Source organism: Hibiscus syriacus, unplaced genomic scaffold (genome assembly GCF_006381635.1).
Source record: "Hibiscus syriacus cultivar Baekdansim isolate YM2019G1 unplaced genomic scaffold, ASM638163v2 tig00116971_pilon, whole genome shotgun sequence".
NCBI lineage: Eukaryota > Viridiplantae > Streptophyta > Magnoliopsida > Malvales > Malvaceae > Hibiscus > Hibiscus syriacus.
In genome coordinates, this window is record NW_024063495.1 from 2,234,631 (window position 1) to 2,261,189 (window position 26,559).

Here is a 26,559-nt window from a genome sequence, read left to right on the forward strand (position 1 = left end):
TTTTGTCCATTCACAAAAGTCGTTCTGCTCTGCTATAAACTTGACTATCTCTTTTATAAAATTTGTTTCACTTTTTTTTTTAGAATATAAGGGAGGCAAGAATTGTAAAGGACCACATAGGTACATAATGTATGGAAGGTTGCCTTCCATGGATTCCATAATCATCAACCCAAAAGATGTGGATGAGTAGACACATTTAATTTTCTATATTCTGTTTTTTTATTAGGTAGGAAAGTATTTTATTATGCTTTTTTAACATAAATTGAAATGTTGAGGGTTAAAATATCCATACACACAAAAAAGAGACAGAGTGATTATTTTATTAAATTTTAAAGGTTTTTTTACTCTAAAATGAAATGTTAGGGGCTAACATACTTCAAAAAAAAATTGAATACGAAGCAAAACAATTATTTTGAAAAACGTTATTAGAGGCTAATTTTGACATTATCTCTTTTATTTATATCTATCCCATGCAGTTTTATCATTGTCTCCAGATAGAGGTCATGTCCCCCAAAACGGTAAAATTTCCTCTTTAATCCTTTTAAAATGTGAAGTTTTAAGATGAAGATAAAATTATTTTTCAACTTCTGAAACATGATATACTTCGATTCAATTTTATTTAAAATATATAGTTTTAAATTGAAACAATGATGAAATTACAATTTAATCTTCTTAAAGTTCATCTGATTTTTCAATAATATCATCCTTAAAATTTTAAATTGAATTCTCTCCTTGCATGTTTTTCCCTTTAATAATTTCCTCACCTGAGTGGATAAGATTTCTTACTTTTAGTGCATTAAAACAAAAAGAGACGCAAATATGTTAGAAGAAGTCACCTCACTGGTGAGCTCTTGTTGATTTAATTATCAGTGCCATATTTATAGGTATTATCTGCTTTTAACCATGGAAAATGACACATTTACTGCGTCTCTTTGGAAAGTCAGAAACATATAACTTGACCAAAAAATTAGCCAGAATTTCTCATCCTTGACTCTGGGTAAAATATATTCCGAAAAAAATATCACTCGTCTCGACTCGAAATTTAGTTTAATTATATGATCTAAGACCAATGAAAAAGGGACAATAATATAAATGTGGGTACAAAACATGTGTTTGTTCATGCATGTGTAATCACTAAAAGGTAACATGTGAAACTTATTATACAGTGGATTGGGTAAATAGTGGTGATGATGGTCACAATCACAAAATATGAAGTATGTATTAGAATTTGTGATCTGAATCTTATTTGAATTTGATTCGGAAATCTCGTAATATTGTAATTTATAACCCCTCAAATGACGAGGACCCTTGAACATAGCATTTTTGTGAGCTTGTGAAATCGCCATTGCCATTTGTTTAACCATTCTTGGGGTAGGTCACTCACATGGCCTAGTGTTAATTAGTTTTGGCGACTTTTATAAATCAAGAGGGAGAGATTCTACATTTATGTTAGGTATAATGGTAATTAGGAATACATATTTGACTCGAATCTAATTTTATAAGATTTTATTTTTAATAAAGAATTGGGATCCAATTGGGTTTGATTTAGTTTTTTTTAAGATGAGACCCAGACAAATTAGGTTTGGATTCAAAATGAAAAATACATGATCTGGTCTAATTCGACTTGACTCAAGTTAATAATATAATTATTCTTTAAATATTTAAAAATAATTATAATATCAGTGTCTATATTTTTTTAATTAATTATCTATTTTACCTAATAAAAACATACCTATCTAAAATAACTGTATACAAGTATATTCTTTGAATGGCAATTGTGAAAAGATGTGAACATGACCTATATTTGAAAAACTTTGCCTTGTGGGACATTTGGATTTGCCATGTATTTATATTTCCATAGTGGGGTAGGAGGCTGTCGGTCCAAACACCTTCTAAGGATCTTAAACCTTAATGATTTGACAAAATTGCCCTTCACCGTGTATGTGTGCTGGGGATAAGGAGGGTGGTGGTTTAGGATGAAGAAGTGTTGTTTTGGTCCGCTAGAATTCATGTATATTACCGACAAGTTTTGAATTCTAGTCTTTATGTATGTAAAAATATTCTATTGGGAGATTCATCCACAAAAGTCAGATGTTTAACACAGGTCGATCTGAATTAATCATTCTTAAAAATTGGAAGGACAAAAAAAAAGAATTCATGTCTATTTCTGTAACTTCAGTTGCTGGAAAATTCAAAGGCTGTGGGCTGATGGTACGTAATATTATTCCTCCTTTTTGAATGTAATAAACTTAATGTTCGACTCATGAAACATATGAACCATACATGAAACAACGGAGTCTTTGGTCCCATTGCTTTGGTATAATTTCGTTTTAATGCTTGAATTATATAACTTTTTGATAATTAAATGATATCAAAATTTCAAATTATTATACCATCACAGTTATTATTTTTAACAATTTAATAAATTAAATGATCATTTTATAATTTTTAAAATTTCAACAACCAAAACTACTATTTGAACATAGTTCAATTACCACATAAATATGCTTCCTTTTTCAGTTTTTCTACATTTTCTTTGTTCCCTTTTGCCTGTGTGTGTGCTGTGGCTGATTTAACAATTGTATAATCCAAGTGGTGTCACTTTGTAAGTACTACAAATTCACATCTCCACCCCCTCTTCATTACCTCATCTCCCAACACTTTCAAGTTTGTGTTCTCCTCTGTATTATGGCGACAATCGTTTGCCACCACCACCACCACCGAGGCTTACAGTCGTGTCTCGAGTCGCACACGGTCGAGCCGAGAGCTTTGAGGCTAATGTTATCTCCGTCGATACCCCATTTCTCCCCGTCGTCTCTCGAATTGGTCGGTAAGTCATTTTCCATTAATCCGAGTCCTGAACCGGGTGGTTGGAATTTACTCCAAGCTCTGTTCGATGGCCCTCGACCGTCGAAAGAGATCGAAGGGAATGAAAATACTTATGTTCGCCCTTCGAGTGATAAAAACTTGGAGTTGTGCACTGAGAATTTGGGCAGTGAGACAGGTAGTGATGATGTCCTCGGAGACGACGACGACATTTTCTCGTCGTCTTCTTCATCTCGTTTAACACGAAAACAACATGAGTCGCGGCGAGCATTAGGATGTAAGAAAGTTATCGGTGGCGATTTCCCGCCTCCGCTGATGACGATAAGCGGATCGGAATCGATTCGAGTTTGTCCTCACCGCGAAAACGGAAGATTGGTAATGAAAGCCGAGAAGGCCCCATCTTACAACTCTATCTTCCGAGCTGAACGAAGCAATGGCCGCCTTCGGCTCTCCATTTTCAAAGATTCCACTTCGAGTATTGACTATAAAGAAGAAACAACAACCGGCAATGAAAATGACAACAAGGACAACAACACTAATAATAACGAGGAAGAAGAATTCGAAAATGATAGAAACGCCATAGCCGATGAAGACGAATTCGAGAACAAAGAAGAACCGGGGACGACAAAGATCGAACGGAGGGAAGGCCGAGGAGGCGGCAACGGCGCGGAGGGAGGCGCAAAGGAGGTGAACATGAAGAACAAAGGATGGTTAAATTGGGTGGCTACATCCATAGTTTTGTTCTGGATTTGCCTGTATGATATAATCAAATTTCCCTCACGATTCTTACTTTGTTTATGTTCTTGTTTTATTTTTTGGAGGGTCTATTGAATTCCTATGTTTCATCTTTTAAGGAATGTTGTTTGTGGTAGGTCGGCGGTTATTACCGTTATTCCAGTTCTGTTTCTTACATATAAAAACATAAACTTCATTACTGCTTCTTCTCTTGTCCTCAAATGGTTAGGTATTTGTCACCTTACTTTGGACAAGGTTGTGGAGCTGGTAAAGAAAGGGAAATCAAAGGGACCAAAACGAAAAACAAAAAATCAAGTTGGAATCGATAATGTTGTGTTAATTGTGAGTTTAAGTGGATTTAGGAGTATAATTTCTTCTTCGGTAAGAAGCCAATGAACCAAATTTCGGATTGAGTCCAAATACTTGAAATTTAATGTATTTCATAATCCAATATATTATCAAAATTTGATGTATTCTAAAAATCCAATATATTGCCTATCAAAGATAAATATTAGATTATCTAATCCTTTTTAATCCAATTTTACCTTGTATACAATGTTTTGAAAACCGGACCGGACCGGTCGGTTCAACCGGGAACCGCTGCTTGGTCCGGTCCATTCTAACCCGGTTGAACCGGTTCTAGTGAACCGCAAGGAACCATTCGAACCGGCTTTGAAACGCTCGAACCGGACCGGACTGTGAACCGATTCAACCTAAATTTTTTTGATTTTTCATTAAATGTTTTTTGGTATTTTTATTTAATTTTTTAAATAATTATGACGTCGTCCGGTTCTTACGACCAGTCTGACCGGTTCGACTGGTTAAACCAGTGAACCAGTAGCACGACGACCGGTCCGGTTCTTAAAACCATGCTTGTATAAACCTTTCGCTTTCCTTATCTTCATACAATTACACTTATAAGTGTTATATTTATCAAATATAGAAATCCTTTACATTGACAAAATTCTATACTCATCTTTTCAACATAAATCACAAAAAGAACATCTCTCTCGTGATTTTAAACGTTGAGATCTATTATATAGTTATGGAGCTAAATTACTTGGTGACAATGAAATCTTATTTTATAAGAACTTTTAAATAAATTTAATCAATAAATAATCTTCGACAACCAGAATTATATCAAAATCTAAATTAATTATTAATTAGAATTAGAGTCAATACATAACGATCTTCACCCTAACAAAAGTTACATCAGAAGATTAACATTCAAGTCTTTAACAACTCTAATTTTTATGTAAACTAAATATTCATTGAAACATCGTTGGATTAATTGAGAAGTACTCACTTGCAACTAAAAATTCATTGCATCAAATTCATCATTCATGTCTGTAATTTTACTAGTACAATTCACAGTAACAATTTCCTTGAAATTGAACAACTACTTGTGATTATATTATCATGAGTTCCAAATCAAAGTTTTGATATTATTTGTTAAGAATTTATAAGTAGAAAAATAATTAAAGTGAGATCAACATAAAATAAATTGCACACAATACATAAAACTTAACATGGTTTGATTATGTTTGTCTCCACGTATGATAAAAGAATCTATTATAAACATAGATATTATAACAAGTTCAAATACAAGAAATTTCTTAGACCTCATAAACTCGATATATTTTGTAAACTCATCTATCAAAGAGAGATCAATAGAGATTACATCTAACTCGTAATTTTATCTATATGCTTTTAAAATTCAATAATCTTTAGACCATATGGTTAAAAGCTCCTAGTTGATACATTTTTTGTCCCTTAAGTTGAGTTCGATACTTATTATGAGCAAAACTTCCCTTTCCCTCTCGTAGGTAGGAATTGTTCAAAAAAATATACTATATTTATAAAATCAATAACTAGTCATCAAAAAATCATATTCTTATAAAATAATATTCAATCACTAAAATCACTTTAAAATCTACTTTAATTATTAATTAAAACTTAAATCAATCCATAACATTGACTAAGCTTATGGCCTCAATTTCTAAGTTGTTTTTTAACGTTGCTATTGTTGACCTTTACGTTCCAAGAGTACAGTTTTTTTTTTAATTATTATAAATTTAAAAGATTATTTTAAAATTATATCTTAATAATTTTGGTAAACTAAAGATTTATAATGTTTGAAGAGTACCGCTAAGCACTATTAATTTAATTTATAAAAATTTAAAATGTTAAAGTACTTAATATATAATTATAAATTAGTTATATATATAATTATACATTAAGTACTTTAAAATTTTCAAATAAATTAAATTAATGTATAATTATAAATTAGTTATATATATATATGTGTGTGAGTTAGGATCTACTTATATAATATAAAGTTCTTTTAGTTTCACACAGATTTAGGACAGTTGGATGAGTGAAAATAGATGATTGAGATTGATAGTAGGAAATGAGAAGATATTTACTGGGGGCAAAATAATGAGTTAATCTCTGCCATTTATTTTTACTCATCTAATGGTTCTAAATATGAGTAAAAAAATAAGGAATCAATATCAGTCATCTATTTTCATTCTTCCGATTGTCATAATTCTTTTGAGTGGCTTTTCCATCATCTTGGTGGACACTTTTGTTGTTGACGCCACCAACCAAGTTGACCCACAAACTAAACTTTCTTCTTTTCAATTATTTGCTCTTTTAATTTGTTTGATCTCATCCTTTCCATCCATTCAAATTTTGAAAAATACATTTTTAAAATAAATAAATAAGTGATAAAGATTGTTTAGAGATCAATTTCAAAATTGATATTAAAGAAAAATCTAAACAAATATTTCATCAACTCATTCATAATTTAATTTAATTTACTTGTCGATCATAATCAAAGATGATCAAAATACTTGATTACGACGGATTTCGATCCAACCTGACATCATAAGATTTATTTTTTAAATAAATTATATTTGAGATAGGTTTTATGAAGGAAAGAACTGAAGTCGAGTAAAGTTAAATTTAAGATGAAAAATCATCATTCGATCTAATCCAACATAATTAATATGATGTCTATCCCTAATTATAATCATATTCACACGTATTCATAAAGAAATGATTTCCCATCAAATAACATTGCAAAATATATATTCATTGGATTGTTGATTTGTAAAAAAGCACATGCATGAAAAGGGAAAAACATAATTTTATTGATAAAGAATTGAGACAAACTCCCCAACCCACACATTCATGTTTTTTTTCCTTATTGAAAGGTGAAAAGATCCTAAAGTGTTGATTTACAATTGAATTGGCTTTACAATAAGGGAAAGATAGTGGCAACTTTCTTATATGGATATGGAGGTGAACTCCTCAAGAACTAAGAATCCTAAAATTTAATGCAAAATAATTATATAATTCAACTTTTTTTCTTAAATAAAAAATATTGTTGAATTTACCTAATATTTGACAAGTGGTATGTCTTGATTGGTTACCACTCTTTGTTATGGATCATGTCAAGAATAATTTGTGTAAAAAAAATCAAGTGAAAATGGAAATGAAAACATTTTTTATTTTAAAGAAGAATCTATTTGATCATGGAGTTGTTAAATCTCTTCTATGCATCACTTTTCAACTTGTATCAATTAGGAAAAGAGTTAGGATAAAAAATTAGAAAGGATAAATTATCTAAATTTAAAATAATAAAGATTAGAGATAGAATTTGGTAATAGAGTTTGGGGGCTAACCTATTTTTTTTTAAAAATATTAAAGATTTAAATTTAAATTTTAAAAAATTTGAAGGGTTCAGTTTAAATTCTTTTTTAAAAAATTGGGGTCTAAGTAAATTTTTTGAAAGGCTTAATGTTAATTTTTAAAAATTATGGGAAGAGTTTAATTAAGAATATTCAAAAAAAAAATTGAAAGACTAATATGAATTTTTAAAATTTTTGTGAGGACCAAATTAAATATTTTAAAAACTTTACAGGTTTAAATTATAATTTTTAAAATTTTTGGAGAGCCGTGACCCCCGCTAGCCTCCATTGTGTTCCAGCCATTGATAAAGATTCAACAAATGTTTAATCTCAAACATTGAAAAAAATCTAATTTAGTTTAAATTTTAATTGGTAAGGACCTAAAATACCAAAAATTATTCCCACTTTTTATGTGTCTATGTAACACCCTGAACCCGTACCTGACCCGAATACGAGTCTAAGGTGTCACATTAACTTTTCAAACTTTGACTCTTGACTAAATTCAAAGAAAATTTAAAACTTTCATTAAAAATAAAAGCAATTTATTTACATAAATTGACCAAAATAAACAAAATCGATCAGAGCATATTCAACTCAATTAATTAGTATATGCAAACTATAATCCAAATAACCAAACACATTTAAATCATCTATTTTATGATCTGAAATTTTGTAAGGGAGATGCTGACATGTCTTGCTCTTCTTCGCTTTTCTTCTCGCTTCTATAACCTACGTGTGAAACAATCACACACTAAGTCTATGACTTAGTGAGGCATTAAACTTACAAAGGAAACTCTAAATGCTTAAACATGTATGAACATATCACTTCATGATGTCACACAATCATTCTATATAATATAATGTACACATATACACATCACACATTATTTCCATCATAATCTTATTCTATTATCCATATTATTATCATTTATATACTTTAATCATACTTTTTTTATCAACATATGACTCATTCAAACCATACACACATCATCATATCAATCATATAATACAGTTCATATCAAAAAAGCATATACTTCACAAGGACTATCTTCATTTTTATCTCTTTGTTTAGCCCATGTACACTTTTGAGAACTATAGATATGTGAGTCTATTGAGGTTGTGCACTATGCTGTCACCACAGCTCGTATGGGGTCCCACTAGGGGCTATGAAATTTATCCCGAAGGACCACTATGAAATGTCCCGTAGGACCACTATGAAATGTCTCGTAGGACCACTATGTCCCAAAGGACCGCATAGACCCTCGACTCTTGGCATGCCAACTATATCTCTAGATCTCATAACACATAACATGAGCATTATCTTTATATCGTTTCACATCTTCATATAATCATACGATTCACTTTCACTTATCACATATACTTTCTCTTTCATATAACTCATGTCATATATCACATGGCTCTTTATCTCATTCTCATATGATCATATAATCATGTAGTTCACTTCTCATATCACTTTGAATGATTTTACATAAACATGTATCATATTATATATATATATATATATATATATATCCGCAATTACATGTAAGCACATGTTTTCTTATCTTATAACTTATGTTACATATGCTTGTAATCTTATGACTTATTGTTAAGTAACTCAAATAACATTGTATTATTACATACTTTATTCCATAACCATATATTCACATAGATCACGTAGTACATATAATCACATAAGTCCTTGTTACGTAGCTTATATCACATATTCATATAATCACTTATGTCATTACCACATAGCTTATATCATATTCTCATGTAATCCACATATTCATATCACCTAGTTCATGTCACTTGCATGGTTTCTCATAAACATATATATCATATCTTACTCTTATCTAATCCTGCATATCATCTATGTTTATTCACTTAATCTCTTATATTCATATATCACATATGCATATTATTCATTATATAAACATATATTCATATAGATTACGTAAATATATATATATATATATATATATATATATATCTTATATCAGTTTCTATATCTTATCACACTAACATATATTTATACCTACACAACATATAATTCATAACAAACACATGTTCATGTTCATGAATTTATGCCTAACACTATAGGAAATAGACTTGTCGCAAGTCTTATTTCCAGTTTATATCATATACGATCTAATATGCACTCACCTCAGCCTCACTTGCTATCAATTACTCCTATGGCTTACTTTATATTCTGGATCAATTCTAATCTTCAATCATTCCGGAACTTGCTCTTTATTGATATCTACACAATCATATATTTATACTATCAGTACCAATCGATATACTATAATCTATCACTTGTTAGACTAAAAGAAAGATTTATTCTATTTCCCATTGAAGTGCATCGATACATTCTACAGTGTATCGATGCATCCCTTAACATGTGCATCGATGCACTACCCATGCATCGGTACACAAATCACATTCGATGTTTAATCTTAAGGGGGTGCATCGATGCACTAACTGTGCATCGGTACATTCAAAGCATTCGATGTTTCTTCTTTAAAGAGTGTATTGGTACACATTGAATGTGCATCGATACACTTTGCCAGAATTTGTATTTTACGCCCGAAAATCATAAACTCTCATTCAATTCTTCTATTTTAAGCCCCTATCATGTCATTAAACTCAACTACCATTACTTAAACCAACTTGTATTCATATAAACCATCTCTATATTCCATATCTCATCATGATTCTTAAAATTAAGAATCTTACTAAACTTTCAACTTTGTTATTAATCCTTTCTAACTTTATAAATCTCTTATTCTTAGTGATGACAAATCAAATTCCTTCTCAAATTTCACTTATTAACTCTTTCCCAGAAATTCATCTAAAAACTCATTTTCCTTAATCTCTTCTATATCTTTTATCTTGTTGTTTTAGAACAAATTAAGCTTTCCTTAAGCTTAATTATCATCTAATGATCATACTCTAACCTTAAAATCAACAATTAATCAACAAACAAAGAAACTCACCTTTGAGCTTGGAGATACGGGAGGAGGAAGAAGAAGAAAGAAAACTCTGGAGAATTCTCTCATTTCCCACGTGATTCCCTTATCTTATAAAAGGAATATAAAAATTTTCCTGTCAAATGACCATTTTGTCCTTTAATTCCTTTAATAATTACTAACAACTTTTAGGAAATATTTCCAGATAAATATTTTGAACTATTCAATTATTCTACTTTAATCACCAAATTCCGAAATATTTCAATTTGGTCACTAACCCAGTATTGAAGATGTTGCAAATCTCCCCTCCTTTAAAGAAAATTCATCCTCGAATTTTCACTACACATCTTGATAAAAACATATATTATATACTTCCATAAAGTCTTTATCATATCCGATCCTTTAAACTCAACCTTTTTTCATTTCTTTATCCGTTTATCCTTCTATAATAAAGATCTTATACATAACCAAACTATATCATGTCCTTCATACTTTCATACTCTTTTATATTGTAATATCCCAAACTATGAGTTAGTGATTAAATTGTAAAAATTCAGAATTTGGTGATTAAAGTGGAAATAGTTGAATAGTTCAATGATTTATTTGGGGATATTTCTTGGAAGTTTTTAGTAATTATCCAAAGAATTAAAGGGCAAAATGGTCATTTGACAATAAAATATATTTTTATCCCCTTTAATAGGAGATAAAAACGTGGAAGATGAAAACATTTTATCATCATCTTCTTTCATCTTCTTCCTCCCGTATCTCCCAAGCTCAAAGGCAAGTTTCTGATTTCTTAGTTGTTTGTTGTTTTAAAAGTTGAGTTATGATCACTAGATGATAATTAAGATTAAGGAAAGCTTAATTTGTTATAAAACAACAAGATGAAAGGTATATGAGAGATTAAAGATTTTGAGTTTTTGAATGAAATCTTGGAATAAAGTTTATAATTAGAAGTGGAAGTCAAATTTGACTTGTCATAAGTGAAATAAAGAAGTATAAAGTATTAGAATTGAATTTAGAACATATGGAAAATTTAGTATGATTCTTAATTTTAAGAATCATAATGAAATATGGAAGATAAAGATGGTTTATATGGATATAAGTTGGTTTAAGTGATGTTAGTTGAGTTTAATGGTATGATAGAGGCTTAAAATAGAAGAATTGAGTGAAGAATTGATGATTTTCTGGCTTAAAATATAATTTCTGGGCAGAGGGAACCGATACCCTATGAAGGGGTATCGATACCTCATCTTGAACGAAAATTTCCAGAATGTCCATGGGGTATCGATTCCACTGGGGGTATCGATTCCCCCTAATTGAAAAATAGAATTTGGTTATTTAATCTGGCTTAAGTTATTAACATCAAGTTTAAGGTTTAGGCTTCTGATAATTGTTTTGAAATGTTATATTTATGTAGATATTAAGCCTAAACAAGTTTCAGAATAATCAAAGAATTAGTATTGAATCAAAGCAAGCAAGGCTAAGGTGAGCACAATTTAATTGTACTTATGTTATCGAAAAACATTGGTTTGCGATGAGCCCGTGACGGAGTTACTATGGTAATAAGTGACTCCTAAAATGTTATATGATTCTTATGAGTGCATTTTAGTTTATAGGATTATAAGGAATTGGACTTGTGATAAGTCTTTTTCCAATAGTTATAGTGTATGGAGTATTGATTATAAGGATGTGAATGATATGAAATGAATGTATACTTGATTATATGAACTGATATGTGCTATGTGATATGCCATATGTGAATAAAATATGAACTATAGGAAAGGATTATATGAGTATATGAAAAGATGATTCAAAGTATATGTGTATATATATATATATATGAACATATGTGGACAATATATGACATACGTACATGAATAAATGAGAAATGATCTACAAGATTACATGTAATATGTGATTACATGCACTTGTGATACATGTTAAATGCTATGAGATAGATGTTTACACATACATGTGGTATGTGACAGAAGAGAAAGAACAAGTGATATGAAATGAATAAATGATAATGCCCATATGATATATATACGAGAGCTATAGGTATAGTTGGCATGCCAAGAGTCGAGGGTATTGTAGTCCTTTGGGATGTAGTGGTCCTACGGGACATATATAGCAGTCCTTCGGGACGCATACTGAATAAATGTTCGGTGCCCCATGAGGGAATTTAATACGAGCTGTGGTGACAGCATTAGTGCACAACCTCAATGTACTCACATACCTTCAGTTCTCAACAGTGTACATGGGCTAATAAAGAAATTAAATAAATATACTGAATGTGATATGTATATGTGATTTGTTATATGGAATAAATTAGAGGATTCATGTATTGGTTATATGAACGAATATATGTTTTAGTTATATGAATTGTATTACATGAATTATATGATGGTATATGTGCATGTATGCATTTTGTTTATATGAAATATTATATGGTTATATTATATATTTTATATGCCTCACTAAGTCATCGACTTAGCGTGTGATTGTTTCACACGTAGGTTTGGAAAGCAATAAGAGAAGTAAAGAGGAACAAGACAGGTCAGCTCTCCTTACCGAAGATCAGATCAGAAAAGAATTGGATAATATGTATTCTATAATACTGATGGTAGTTCGCATGTAAATAAAGTCTTGAACTTGATATGCTCTAATTAGTTTTGCTAAAATCACATGAATATGTTTTATATAATTTAGTAAGTTGTTTTAATAAAAGTTTTAAAATTATTCACTATTTTATACAAGTATAGGTTTTGAAAAGTCAATGTGACACTTTGGACTCGTATCCGGGTCGGTACGGGTTGGGGTGTTACATTTAATGGTATCAGAGCTACGGTTTAGCTGATTCTAGGCTAAAAACGAAGTCAAAAGTGTTTTAAAAGTATACATGCCAACATAAAGTGGAAAATTTTCTGATCTGATAGGGTAAGGAGTGTATTTCTTGTTAATAGAGTTAAATTGTTACGTTATATAAGATAAGTGAATGTCTGAGAATGATTTATGAGATATATATGATATGATAGATGATATGATATGATATGATAGATGTGAACATATGCAAATGACATATGTTATATGTTATGAATTGAATGATCATATGCACAGGTGATATGTGATAGAAGAAATGATATGAGCACATGAATATATGAGAGCTTCCAAAGTGAAGCACAAGGATAGACCTGAAGGTAATAGCATTCACCTGCTCTGGCTAGGCAGGGAGAAGAGTGAAAACCTCAGGAAATGCCTGTATAAGATTAGAGAATGATTCATGTTGTTGAGTGATATTCCGATGTGTTTTCAATTGTATGCTTCATTAACTCATAGAATGAAGGTATCGAAATAGTTAAAAGAGTTCTGTTGTTACAGACCTTTGGATAAATTATAGGAAGATAATGTTAGAAGGTTTTTATTTCTCCAAATTAGAGAAGTTAAATTGAGTAGTTTCGTTACTACGTGGGCAAGCTAGAGTATGGTGGACAAATGTCACCATGAGAATGTTAAAAGACTCAATGATGTGGGTATTATTTGTAGAAGAATTCAAGAATGAGTACATGGATGACCCGTTCATAAGACAAATGAAGCTAGAATATACGAACATGAAGAAAGGGAATTACATATGCATGTGTATGAGTATAAGTTTAATAAGTTAAGCAGATTTATTATTGGGTTGATTCTGATTAAGAAGGATAAGAGGGATACATGTGATTGATTATTTAAGGCTTGCGCCTTAAATTAAAAGAGTGATACTGGTTTTAAATTTGTTCTCGTTTCAATAAATGGTTAATCGCGTTAAAGTTCTTGAGAGAGCTCAAAATGAAAGGATTGGAGAACAAAAATCACAGATGATTAAGAGAATTAGTGCTTCATAAAGTTAAGCACCATCAAAGAAAGATAGAGATTCTGGTTTTCAACTTTACACCATATATGAATTAGTTGTATTCTCCGTTAGAGAATAAAGCCAATCAGTTCAAACGGATTGGAAATTATAGTATTAAAGTAACTTTATCGTCCTGAAATAGAATAGTTTCTTTACAACATAGACAAGATAAAGTGGAATAGATGAATGTTAATTGGAGAATATTAAAAGACCAAGGAAGGATTTAAGAATATGAATATCACTGATCGGTTATAAGACAAAGGTAAATGGAATGGTTGAATTTGAACCAAAGGAATCGTATGATGTATGAGTGAGAATGAAGGTTTGATAAGTGAAAGAAATAGATGATGAATTATTTTGACTGGAAATAATATATATATTTGATAGTTTGATGAAGGTTTACGTGTTGATTGAAAGAAATAAGTTGAATAATAAAGTAGTGTGATAGTGAATGTATTAAAGTTAAAGGATTTGTATGTTTGACGGAAATTAAGGATTGATAGAAAGGTTAAAAAGGAAAAGTATAAATAATATGAAGGGAATGTAAAAGCATATGAGAAAAGGGTAATGAAAGAATTAAAGTAATGAAGTGAAGTTTATGATAGCACGAAAGATTTATTGAAGAGGTGATATGTGAAAAGGAATAGTAAACATGTAAATAGTATTGTGTATAAGCAAGAGTGTGGATATGATAAGGGATTTACATTATAAATGGAAAGAGTTAGTGATGGCTAAAAAAAATTAGGTGATGGAAATGTATTGGAATTATAAGATATTGTTAGGTTATGATAACCAAATATGAAGTGGATTCGAATACAATGTATATTTTAATTATGTAATGTGATGTAGTGAAGGAGATAAGGATTTGAATGTTCAAGAGAATATAAAGAGTAATAGAAAAGTTTGAGAAAGTGTATGTTGGTGAACAATTTATAAGACAAAGGAAGTTACAACGTTTGATTTTAAAATAAATGAATAATACTATGTGTGCATAAGATATCGTTAATGGAAATTTCGATGGAAAAGAATGTATAGGATCAAGTTGATAAGGGTTGTACCTTAGATTAAAAAGTTGAGGATTGTGTTCAGAAATTTAATGTGCAATCGGATAATATTAGAGGATCTCTACTATTCTAAAGTGGAAAAGTTAGATGAAGTAATTTAGTTGCTATGTGGTGGAACTAAAATATGATAAATAAATGTTATAATGAGAATAAGAGAAGATGCATTGAGGTGAATATTGTTTCGGAAAAGCTTAAAGAAATAGTACATCAAGTGATTATTTTATAAGATAGAAGACGTTGAAATGTTTAGTATGAGCAAAGAAGATTTCATGGTGCACGAGAATGACTGTGGATTTGAAAAGTTAAGTAAACTATGGTTGAGATAATTCTGATTGAAAAAAATAATAAATAAATATATAATTAATCGATTAGGGCTTGTGCCCTAGATTGAACAGTTGTTATTGACTAACAGTAAGAGTAAAGGTGATAGAGTTATAAGGTTGGAAGAAAAGATAAAGTGAATTAATCAAGTATGATATGGATTTGAATATGGTTATGTATTTGGATCATATAAATATGATGAAGGCAAATAGAAGAGTATTTATAAATTTTAAAAGGAGCTTTGAAGAATAAAAAAAATACAAGTACAAGATATGGTGAAGAATAAGATTCTGTATAAGTAAAGTTGATCATCAAAGTTATAAAGATGTGGTAAATATCAGTGATTAGAGATGAACATAAGTGATAGGAAAAAAGAGTATGTAAACATGAAGGAAAAGATATGGTCTGAGTATAAGGAGATTTTGACTTGGAAGGAATAAAGGAATAATGGAACAAAGAAATGAAAAGGGTTGAAAGATCAAATATGATAAAAGTCATATGGAAGTATTAATGATAAATTCGATATAGAAGTAAGGAAATGTGCGAGGTGACGTGAAAAAGATTTTTATATTTTGTAAAGTACATGTTTAATTACATTTGAGGAAGATTTAAAGTTAATACCTTTTGTTATAAAAAGGTGATTACTCCTTGAACAAGTACATGAGATTATATGAAAAGATTTTGTGTATTGTAATACAGACAAGAATTAAGGACTGAGTAAAGATTTGGTTTAAGGTGTAAAGTAATTAAAGAATGAAGAAGGAAATCAATCGATTCATAATATTGAGTAGTAAGGATTGGATGTTACTGTTTACGTGATGAGTTATATTATATGGAATTTTAGAAAGGTCAAAGGAAAATGCAGAATAGAAGAGAGAGAAAAATAGAAATAAATTGAAATTATTAGTTACTGATTATATGATAAGTGATAGTAGATGAATGTATAAAGCGAAAAGGAAGTTTGAAATCTAAAATATTGAAAAGCAAGTTTTTAATAATTACAAGAAAGATTAAGTAAGGGAAGTTATATGAGAACATTAGAAGATATGTTCTTATCAAGAGGTACAGTGAAAATTCGAGGACGAATTTTCTTAAAATGAGGGGAGATTTATAACATCCCAAACTATGGGTTAGTGATTAAATTGTAAAATTTCAGAATTTGGTGATTAAAGTGGAAATAGTTGAATAGTTCAATGATTTATTTGGGGATATTTCTTGCAAGTTTTTAGTAATTATCCAAAGAATTAAAGGGAAAATGGTCATTTGACAATAAAAGATATTTTTATCCCCTTTAATAGGAGATAAAAACGTGGAAGATGAAAACATTTTATCATCTTCTTCTTTCATCTTCTTCCTCCCGTATCTCCCAAGCTCAAAGGTAAGTTTCTAATTTCTTAGTTGTTTGTTGTTTTAAAAGTTGAGTTATGATCACTAGATGATAATTAAGCTTAAGGAAAGCGTAATTTGTTATAAAACAACAAGATGAAAGGTATAAGAGAGATTAAAGATTTTGAGTTTTTGAATGAAATCTTGGAATAAAGTTTATAATTAGAAGTGGAAGTCAAATTTGACTTGTCATAAGTGAAATAAAGAAGTATAAAGTATTAGAATTGAATTTAGAACATATGGAAAATTTAGTATGATTCTTAATTTTAAGAATCATAATGAAATATGGAAGATAAAGATGGTTTATATGGATATAAGTTGGTTTAAGTGATGGTAGTTGAGTTTAATGGTATGATAGAGGCTTAAAATAGAAGAATTGAGTGAAGAATTGATGATTTTCGGGTTTAAAATACAATTTCTGGGCAAAGGGAACCGACATCCTATGAAGGGGTATCGATACCTCCTCTTGAACGAAAATTTCCAGAATGTCCGTGGGGTATCGATTCCCCTGGGGGGTATCGATTCCCCCCTAATTGAAAAATGGAATTTGGTTATTTAATCTGGTTTAAGTTATTAACATCAAGTTTAAGGTTTAGGCTTCTGATAATTGTTTTGAAATGTTATATTTATATAGATATTAAGCCTAAACAAGTTCTGGAATAATCAAAGAATTAGGATTGAATCAAAGCAAGCAAGGCTAAGGTGAGTGCAATTTAATTGTACTTATTTTATCAAAAAACATTGGTTGCGATGAGCCCGTGACGGAGTTACTATGGTAAGAAATGACTCCTAAAATGTTATATGATTCTTATGAAAGCGTTTTAGTTTATAGGATTATAAGGAATTGAACTTGTGATAAGTTTATTTCCAATAGTTATAGTGTATGGAGTATTGAATATAAGGATGTGAATGATATGAAATAAATGTATACTTGATTATATGAACTGATATGTGCTATGTGATAGGCCATATGTGAATAAAATATGAACTATAGGAAAGGATTATATGAGTATGTGAAAAGATGATTCAAAGTATATGTGGTATATATATATATGAACATATGTGGACAATATATGACATACGTATATGAATAAATGAGAAATGATCTACAAGATTACATGTAATACGTGATTACATGTACTTGTGATACATGTTAAATGCTATGAGATAGATGTTTACACATACATGTGGTATGTGACAGAAGAGAAAGAACAAGTGATATGAAATGAATAAATGATAATGCCCATGTGATATATATACGAGAGCTATAGGTATAGTTGACATGCCAAGAGTCGAGGGTATTGTAGTCCTTCGGGGCATAGTCCTTTGGGATGTAGTGGTCCTACGGGACATATATAGCAGTCCTTCGGGACGAATACTGAATAAATGTTCGGTGCCCCATGAGGGAATTTAATAAGAGCTGTGGTGACATCATTAGTGCACAACCTCAATGTACTCACATACCTTCAGTTCTCAACAGTGTACATGGGCTAATAAAGAAATTAAAATAAATATACTGAATGTGATATGTATATGTGATTTGTTATATGGAATAAATTAGAGGATTCATGTATTGGTTATATGAACGAATATATGTTTTAGTTATATGAATTGTATTACATGAATTATATGATGGTATATATGCATGTATGCATTTTGTTTTTATGAAATATTATATGGTTATATTATATGTTTTATATGCCTCACTAAGTCATCGACTTAGCGTGTGATTGTTTCACACGTAGGTTTGGAAAGTAATAAGAGAAGTAAAGAGGAACAAGACAGGTCAGTTCTCCTTACCGAATATCAGATCAGAAAAGCATTGGATAATATGTATTCTATAATACTGATGGTAGTTGGCATGTAAATAAAGTCTTGAATTTTATATGCTCTAATTAGTTTTGCTAAAATCATATGAATATCTTTTATATAATCTAGTCAGTTGTTTTTAATAAAAGTTTTAAAATTATTCACTATTTTATATAAGTACAGGTTTTGAAAAGTCAATGTGACACCTCGGACTCGTATCCGGGTTAGGTACGGGTTGGGGTGTTACATATACTATGCATACTCATCTCTGATTACCGATCTTCATCACATCTTCTTAACTTTGATAATCCACTTTACTTATTGTTGAGTTAATCGATCGATGGAATCGGCCAAGAGGGGGTGAATTGACAATTAAAAATTTGGTGGAAGCTTTTGCAGAAAATTGAAAGTAATTGCACAGGGATTTAGAGTGGTTCGAATTTCTCAACCAAAGTCTACGTCCATTACCTTAGCTATCCACACTAAGGATTTTCCAACAAATTCACTAATTTGTTCTTTCTTTTGAGGACAAAGAGTAACCTTACAACTCCCTCAAGAATTATACCCCAATTCTTGAGCACACTCTTTTTCAAAGAGAAATACACAAATTTGCAAACTTACAAGGAAAACCTCACAAGGTAAGATGTTTGCACAATTCTAGAATAAGAAAAAAACACTTAAAAATAATTACAAATGAGCACAAATGGTGTTCTTGAAAGAAAAATGAATATTGAAAGGAAAATTGGCTTGAATTGCACAAACTTGGTGTTTGATGCTTTCTCTCTTGTTTCTCTATGATTTCTTCTTGATTGTTGTTGATCAATGGCTTCTAAACTTATTTAAATACTCCTTCAAATGATTCTGAACGTTGGGGATGGTTAGTGGAGTCAATAGAGCCGTTTAAGTGTGAAAATAATCAATAAATTCAGTTGGGAGCGTCAGTGCATCGATGCATACCCATGGTGCATCGGTGCATCAAGTGTAAAATTCAAATATTTTGACCGTTGGACCCTTAGTGCATTGGTGTACTAAGAGTGTATCAATGCATAAAATACATTTGATGTTTCAAAATAGCCAGAGTGCATCGATGCATGGTTTGTGCATCGATGCATCAAATGCACTGAGTGCATCAATGCATGGTATGTGCATCGATGCATGGTATGTGCATCGATGCATAAAATGCATTCGATGTTCAATTTATTCATGGTGCATCGATGCATAGATTGGTGCATGGTGCATCACTTTGAAAAATTGATTTAGGCTTGATTTTGGTTCAAAATACTTTGTGAAAATTGTTTCAAAAATATATTAACTATAAAACATAATTTTACACATTTAGTAAGGTTTGAATTTGATCTTGAAATACTTGGAGTAATATTTTGATATTCGAGTAATTAAATCGAATATACTTAGAAAATCATTTGTAAAATCTTAAAATTCGTTTAACTTAATTTGTTATATCGAAACATCAAAATGTTTTCAACAATCTCCCCCTTTTTGATATAACAAAACATTTGTGTAATTTTAAGATTTTCTAAAAAAATCGAAATCAATTTTGAAAAAAAAATTACTCCCCCTTACTATAACACTTCTCCCCTTTAACACTTAAATTTCTCCTCCTTTTTGTTAAATTAAAAAGACTTTAGAACGTTTTAAACAGGGTTTTGAAAAGCATAGCCAATTGATTATAAGTAAATATATCTTAAGCTGCTAAGATCACAATCAAAAGAGAGATTAGCCATTAGTTCCATTATCAATATTCATAAACAAATATGAAATGACATTATTGGTCATATATGTCTAATGATGCAAAAATAAGAAAATTCACCCAAACCAAATATATATATATTAAGTTCAAAATCCAATCATCCAAACCATAATAAATTCAAACATTTAACAATCCAAACCAAATAATCCAGAAACATCAAAACCAATCCAAGTTTGAAAAACTAAGAAAGCATAACAAGGAACCAAATCTACTCCATCGGAGGATCGGGAGGAGGAGGAAAACGAGCTCAAACTTCAAGAGTGAGTGCGTCCATACGTTCACGTATCTCCCGCTGAAACTCAGTAATCTGAGACTCCATGGAGGCAAACCTCAGATCAAACGACTTTAAGAAAGATAAAAAATATGGTGGCATTTGATCATCTTACCGTGCTGGTTCTGGTGCAGGCTCATCATCTGGTACGTGATCGTCGATATCTTGCATAAGTTATTGAAACTCGGGATCATCGTCAGCAGCCGGTGCCGGAGGAGGAGGAGCACGAGAAGAGCTAGAGCAGCTCGTGAAGAACTAGCTCCCGGAGTTTGCTTACCGGGTCAAAAGACCCAAATATTGGTTTCCTCGTCTTGTTTCCAATCCGCTTTCTTCAACGAGGTGAGATTGATTTAGTTTTGGAGAAGAATGAGATTGCCAAGAGAGACGTTTAGACCGGGTTTAATAAAAAGGTTACTAAGAAGACATCCATAAATAAATGTTTCAACATGTTTTGAAGGAACAATGTTTATGATATCCACTAGTTGACTAAATATAATGTGGGGTAGATTTATTTTGATCTTATTCTTGATACAGTGCATCCACCATAAATCCCTAGTACGAAGAGTGGAGTACCGACCTCCGGATGGTCTAAACCACCAAGAGATCATCAAATGAAGAAAACGATCGTGATGTGATCGTAGATTACTAACACTAGAGTTTGGAATATAGGGATATTCCACAGTTTCATTCTCATTATATAACCCATCATCATTTAGCCCAAAATGGAAAGCTATAGTTTTGGGGTCAATATTAATATATTGGCCTAAAAGATAGGATCTAATTGTTATAGTCCCACATTGAGTTTCGTTTTGAATGCATATCGCATTGGAGTAGAAAATTAGACTAACTGATGATTGACAATAGGTTTGAGATGAAACAATTTATCAAACTTCCATGTTTTAAGAATCGCAAGGTATTCGAAGTTAATATCTATCACGGCTTGAAGAGAAGGAATACGCTCTTCCCGAATTCTATAGGATTGGAAAGAATTTCTATACCTAGAGTACAATTCGTCTCTATGACGTTCAAGCATATTAAAACAGGATCCTATAAGACTATTAGGTGGAGGAAGAACGGGATTTGGAGGTTGGGTAAAATGACTAGAAGAAGTCCTAAGGCGTTTTGGATTTGACATGGTTTAAAGAATCAGAATAAGGAATGAAACCTTGAAAATTTTGGATTGATGAGAATGAGATGTTGTGTTGCACGATTTAATGATAGTAGCAGGATATAGAGATGAAAAGATTGAAGATTCCGACAAAATTTTGTTGATTTTGAGCAAATGTAGATTTAGGGAGAGAGAGGGGCGAACGGCGCAATGGAGTGTTTTGAAGAGTTTTTGAGAGGATGAAGAAAATCAGGGTTTTTATCCAAAAACCCGATGGATGCATCGATGCATGGCTTTATGCATCGATGCACATTAAAGGCGTGCATCAGTGCACCTTCATGGTGTATCGATGCACATTCAAGGATGCATCGATGCACTGTTAGGTGTATCGATGCATTAAGCACAAAAATGTCAAAAATCCATTTTAAACACTCAAAATGCTAAATTAATTGACTCTAGTGGTATTGGCAACTCATATAATGAAAATTAATCATGTTCAATTAATCATATTAATCCTTAAACTATATTTGAACATAAAATTAATTTTTACCAAAGAACATAAGCTCCCCCTAACTAATAGCAAAGAATGCAATAAAAATTATTATTATAAGAATTTTTCATTTATTCTTAAAAGTGCTAAAAATATTTTAAACACTAAGTGAAGATAGGTCAGTTAAACCTAATTCTCTCCTAAGTGTCCAAAATCTTTCTTTGTCTAAAGGTTTTGTAAAGATATCTGCTAATTGATGCAAAGTATCAACAAATTCTAGAACTACACTTCCTTAGCGACATGGTCTCTAATGAAGTGATGTCTAATTTCAATATTATTAGTTCTAGAGTGTTGGATGGGATTTTTAGTGAGACAAATAGCACTAGTATTGTCACACTTGATAGGAATGGTACCTACTTCAATTCCATAATCAAAAAGTTTTTGTTTCATCATAAAACTTGTGCACAACAACTACCAGGTGAAATGTATTCCGCTTCAGTGGTAGATAATGCTACACAATTTTGTTTCTTTGAAAACCAAGAAATCAACATATTTCCAAGGAATTGGCAAGTATCAGAGGTGCTTTTCCTATCTAATTTGCATCCTTCATAATCCGCATCAGAAAAGGCATGCAAGCTAAAGTTAGAGTCTCTAGGATACCAAAGTCCTAAACTAGGAGTGTCCTTAATGTATCTAAAGATTCTCTTAACAGCTAGTAAATGTGATTCCTTAGGACATGATTGAAATCTAGCACATAAGCAAACACTAAACATAATGTTCGGTCTACTTGCAGTTAGATAAAGCAAAGAACCAATCATTGACCTATATAATTTAACATCCACACATTTACCTCCTTCATCTATGTCAAGCTTTGTCGATGAGCTCATTGGAGTGTTATGTGGTTTCCCATTTTCCAGTCCAAACTTCTTGAGCATATCTTTGACGTACTTAGCTTGATTTATGAAGATGCCATCTTTTCTTTGCTTGATTTGGAGTCCCAAGAAAAATGAGAGCTCCCACATCATGCTCATCTCGAATTCACTTTGCATTAGCTTAGAAAATTCTTGGCAAAGAACATCATTAGAAGAACCAAATATTATATCATTAACATAAATTTGAACTACTAATAAATCTTTACTTTTATTCTTTAAAAACAATGTAGTGTCAACCTTCCCTTTGGAAAAACCTTTTTCAATTAAAAAGTTTGACAATCTTTCATACCAAGCTCTAGGAGCTTGTTTTAAGCCATAAAGCATTTTTTCAATTTAATAACATGATTTGGAAATTTTAAATCTTCAAAACCAGGAGGTTGTTCCACATACACTTCTTCCTTTATAAAACCATTTAAAAATGCACTTTTAACATCCATTTGATATAATTTAAATTCATGAAAACATACAAATGCTAATAACATTCTAATTGCTTCCATCCTAGCTATGGGAACGTATGTTTCATCATAGTCTATGCCTTATTTTTAGTATACCCTTGAGCAATAAGTCTAGCCTTTTTTCTCACTATATTATCACTCTCATCAAGCTTTTTCCTAAATACTCATCTAGTACCTACAGTAGATTTATTACTAGGCCTTTCAACTAATGTCCATACTTTACTTCTCTCAAATTGATTTAACTCTTCCTGCATAGCCATAATCCAATGTTTATCATTTAATGCTTCTTTAATATTCTTAGGCTCTATGCATGAGATAAATGCAATATAATTACAAATATTTCTAAGAGAAGATCGAGTTGTTACCCCATTGGATGGATCACCTATGATTTACCATACTTGACATTGTTGAATTTTCTTGGGTAAAATACTTCCCTTTATTCAATGGTTGGATTCTCGAGAGGATCATGAGTTTCCTCATTTTTCGTTTCTTCATTTGATGATGGTTCTCCAATGTCATGTCTAACGTCATTTGTATTTATAATACCTACATCATCATTCAAGCAAGAATCCTTCCTCGGAAGGAGATTATCATTGAAAACATGTATAGACTTTCTACAACTAAAGTTATTTTATTAAATACTCGATAAGCTTTAGAACTTAAGGAATAACCCAGAAAAATTCCTTCATCACTTTTAGCATCAAATTTGCCAAGATTGTCTTTACCATTGTTTAAAACAAAACATTTAAATCCAAAAGGATGAAAATAGCTAATGTTAGGCTTTTTATTTTTAAAAAGTTCATATGGAGTTTTCTTAAAAATAGGCCTAATCATTACTCGATTAATAACATAACAAGTGGTATTTGTGGCTTCCGCCCAAAAATATTTTGGCAAATTGTTTTCACAAAGCATGGTTCTAGCCATTTCTTCTAAAGTTCGATTTTTCCTTTCAACAACTCTATTTTGTTGAGGGGTTCTAGGTGCTGAAAATTATGACTAATACCATTAGAATTACAAAATTCAGTAAATCCAAGATTTTCAAATTCAGTTCCATGATCACTCCTAACACTAGTTATAGAGTAACCTTTTTCGTTTTGGATTACTTTTGAAAACGTGATGATTTTTCTAATGCTTCATCTTTAGTACTTAAGAATAGAACCCAAGTATATCTAGAATAGTCATCTACCAAGACAAATGCATATTGTTTTCCACCCAAGCTAGTAGTTCTAGATGGCCCAAAAAGATCTAAATGGATCAATTGCAATACTCTACTAGTTGATACATCATTATTGGATTTAAAAGAAACTCGCTTTTGTTTTTCTTTAGCACAAGCATAATAGATTTTATCATTATCAAATTTAGTTTAGGCAGCCCTCGAACCAAATCTCTTTGAATTAACCGTTGCAAGACACGCATACTAGTATGTCCTAGTCTCCTATGCCATAACCAACTATCATGCTCATCCTTACAACTAGGCATAAATTAGTCATATCTATAGAGTCTAAATGCACCATGTATATGTTTCCTATTCTATGACCAACAAGCATAATCCGATTAGATGCAATGTCAATAACTTTACAACCATTAGTTTCAAACATGACATTGAATCCCTTATCACATAATTAACTAATACTCAAGAGATTATGCTTTAATCCATTCACATATAAAACATTTTTAATTTCTATGGAAGAGGTATTACCTATGGTACCTATACCTTTGATGTGACCTTTTGAATTATCACCAAAAGTCACTTCTCCTCCATTTTTGGCGTTAAGCTCTATGAACCAGCTTTTGTCCCCGGTCATGTGTCTTGAGCATCCACTATCAAGGTACCATGAGTATGAATTTGTTTCCCGTGCCTTGTAGTAATGCTCATTTTCCTACAAACATAGATTAATTTCTAATTTTTGGTACCCAAATTCTTTTAGGTCCATATTCATTAATTTTCAAAATCCTAGTCCCCTTAGGCATCCATTTGTGTAGGATATCCTTATCTTTAGTAGTAACGAGTCCTTTAGGAACCCATATACTTCTAACGATTTTTCCATTAGAGGTCGGGGACCTCTATGATTCTAGTTTTTTAAAACTTTTTCTAACAAAGTTGGATTTTGAATTTTCTCCAATTTCAAAACGTTTTGTTCCAACTTTATCAAAAGAAACTTTAAGATCATCAATTTTCTTTTGATGATCATCTTTGACCTTTGAAAGTAAATTTTGCAAATCCAAATTTTCTTTTCAAACTCTTCTAATTTGATTTGCAAATCTTTGATTTTACTTTCAAGATCGTTGTTGGTTTTGGTTATGAGTTTATTTTCATTTTTCAATTTTGAAATATCATTTTTATATTTTAAAAACAATTTCTCATAATCCGAAGCTAACCCATTATATTCCTTTAATAACTCATCATAAGATAAATCATCTAAATCAAATGAGTTAGAGGTTACCTTAGAATCTCCCCGAATGCCATCAAGCACAAGTTTGCTACTTCTTGTTCCTCTTCATCAGAACCTTCTTCATCGCTCCATGTAGCCATATGAGCCTTGTGCTTATTCTTTAATTGACCCTTTCTCTTTAATTATGGGCAATCATATTTGACATGCCCCGACTTTTTGCATTCATAGCAAATGATTGGGTCCTTCTCTTTTAGTTCATTTTTGAGGCCTTCATTTCGTTTGAATTTTCTTCCTCGGTAAGGTCTCATCATTTTTCTGAATCGTTTGGCAAACAATGCCATTTCCTCTTCATCGTCATCTTCATCTGAATCACTCTCATCTTTTGTGGATTTGAGAGCAACTCCAATGTTTTTCTTCTTCTCCTTCTCCTTTGGTGTCTCGT

The 26,559-nt window shown here is 31.1% G+C and overlaps 1 protein-coding gene across 1 annotated transcript; it reads left to right on the top strand.

Annotated features, from left to right (window-relative positions):
* Positions 1-2,639: 2,639 nt before the first annotated feature.
* Positions 2,640-3,757, top strand: LOC120191767 (protein FANTASTIC FOUR 3-like). The gene has a single exon (XM_039194688.1). It carries the CDS (start codon positions 2,689-2,691, stop codon positions 3,655-3,657), a length of 969 nt encoding a protein of 322 aa, XP_039050619.1. The 5' UTR covers positions 2,640-2,688; the 3' UTR covers positions 3,658-3,757.
* Positions 3,758-26,559: the final 22,802 nt, after the last annotated feature.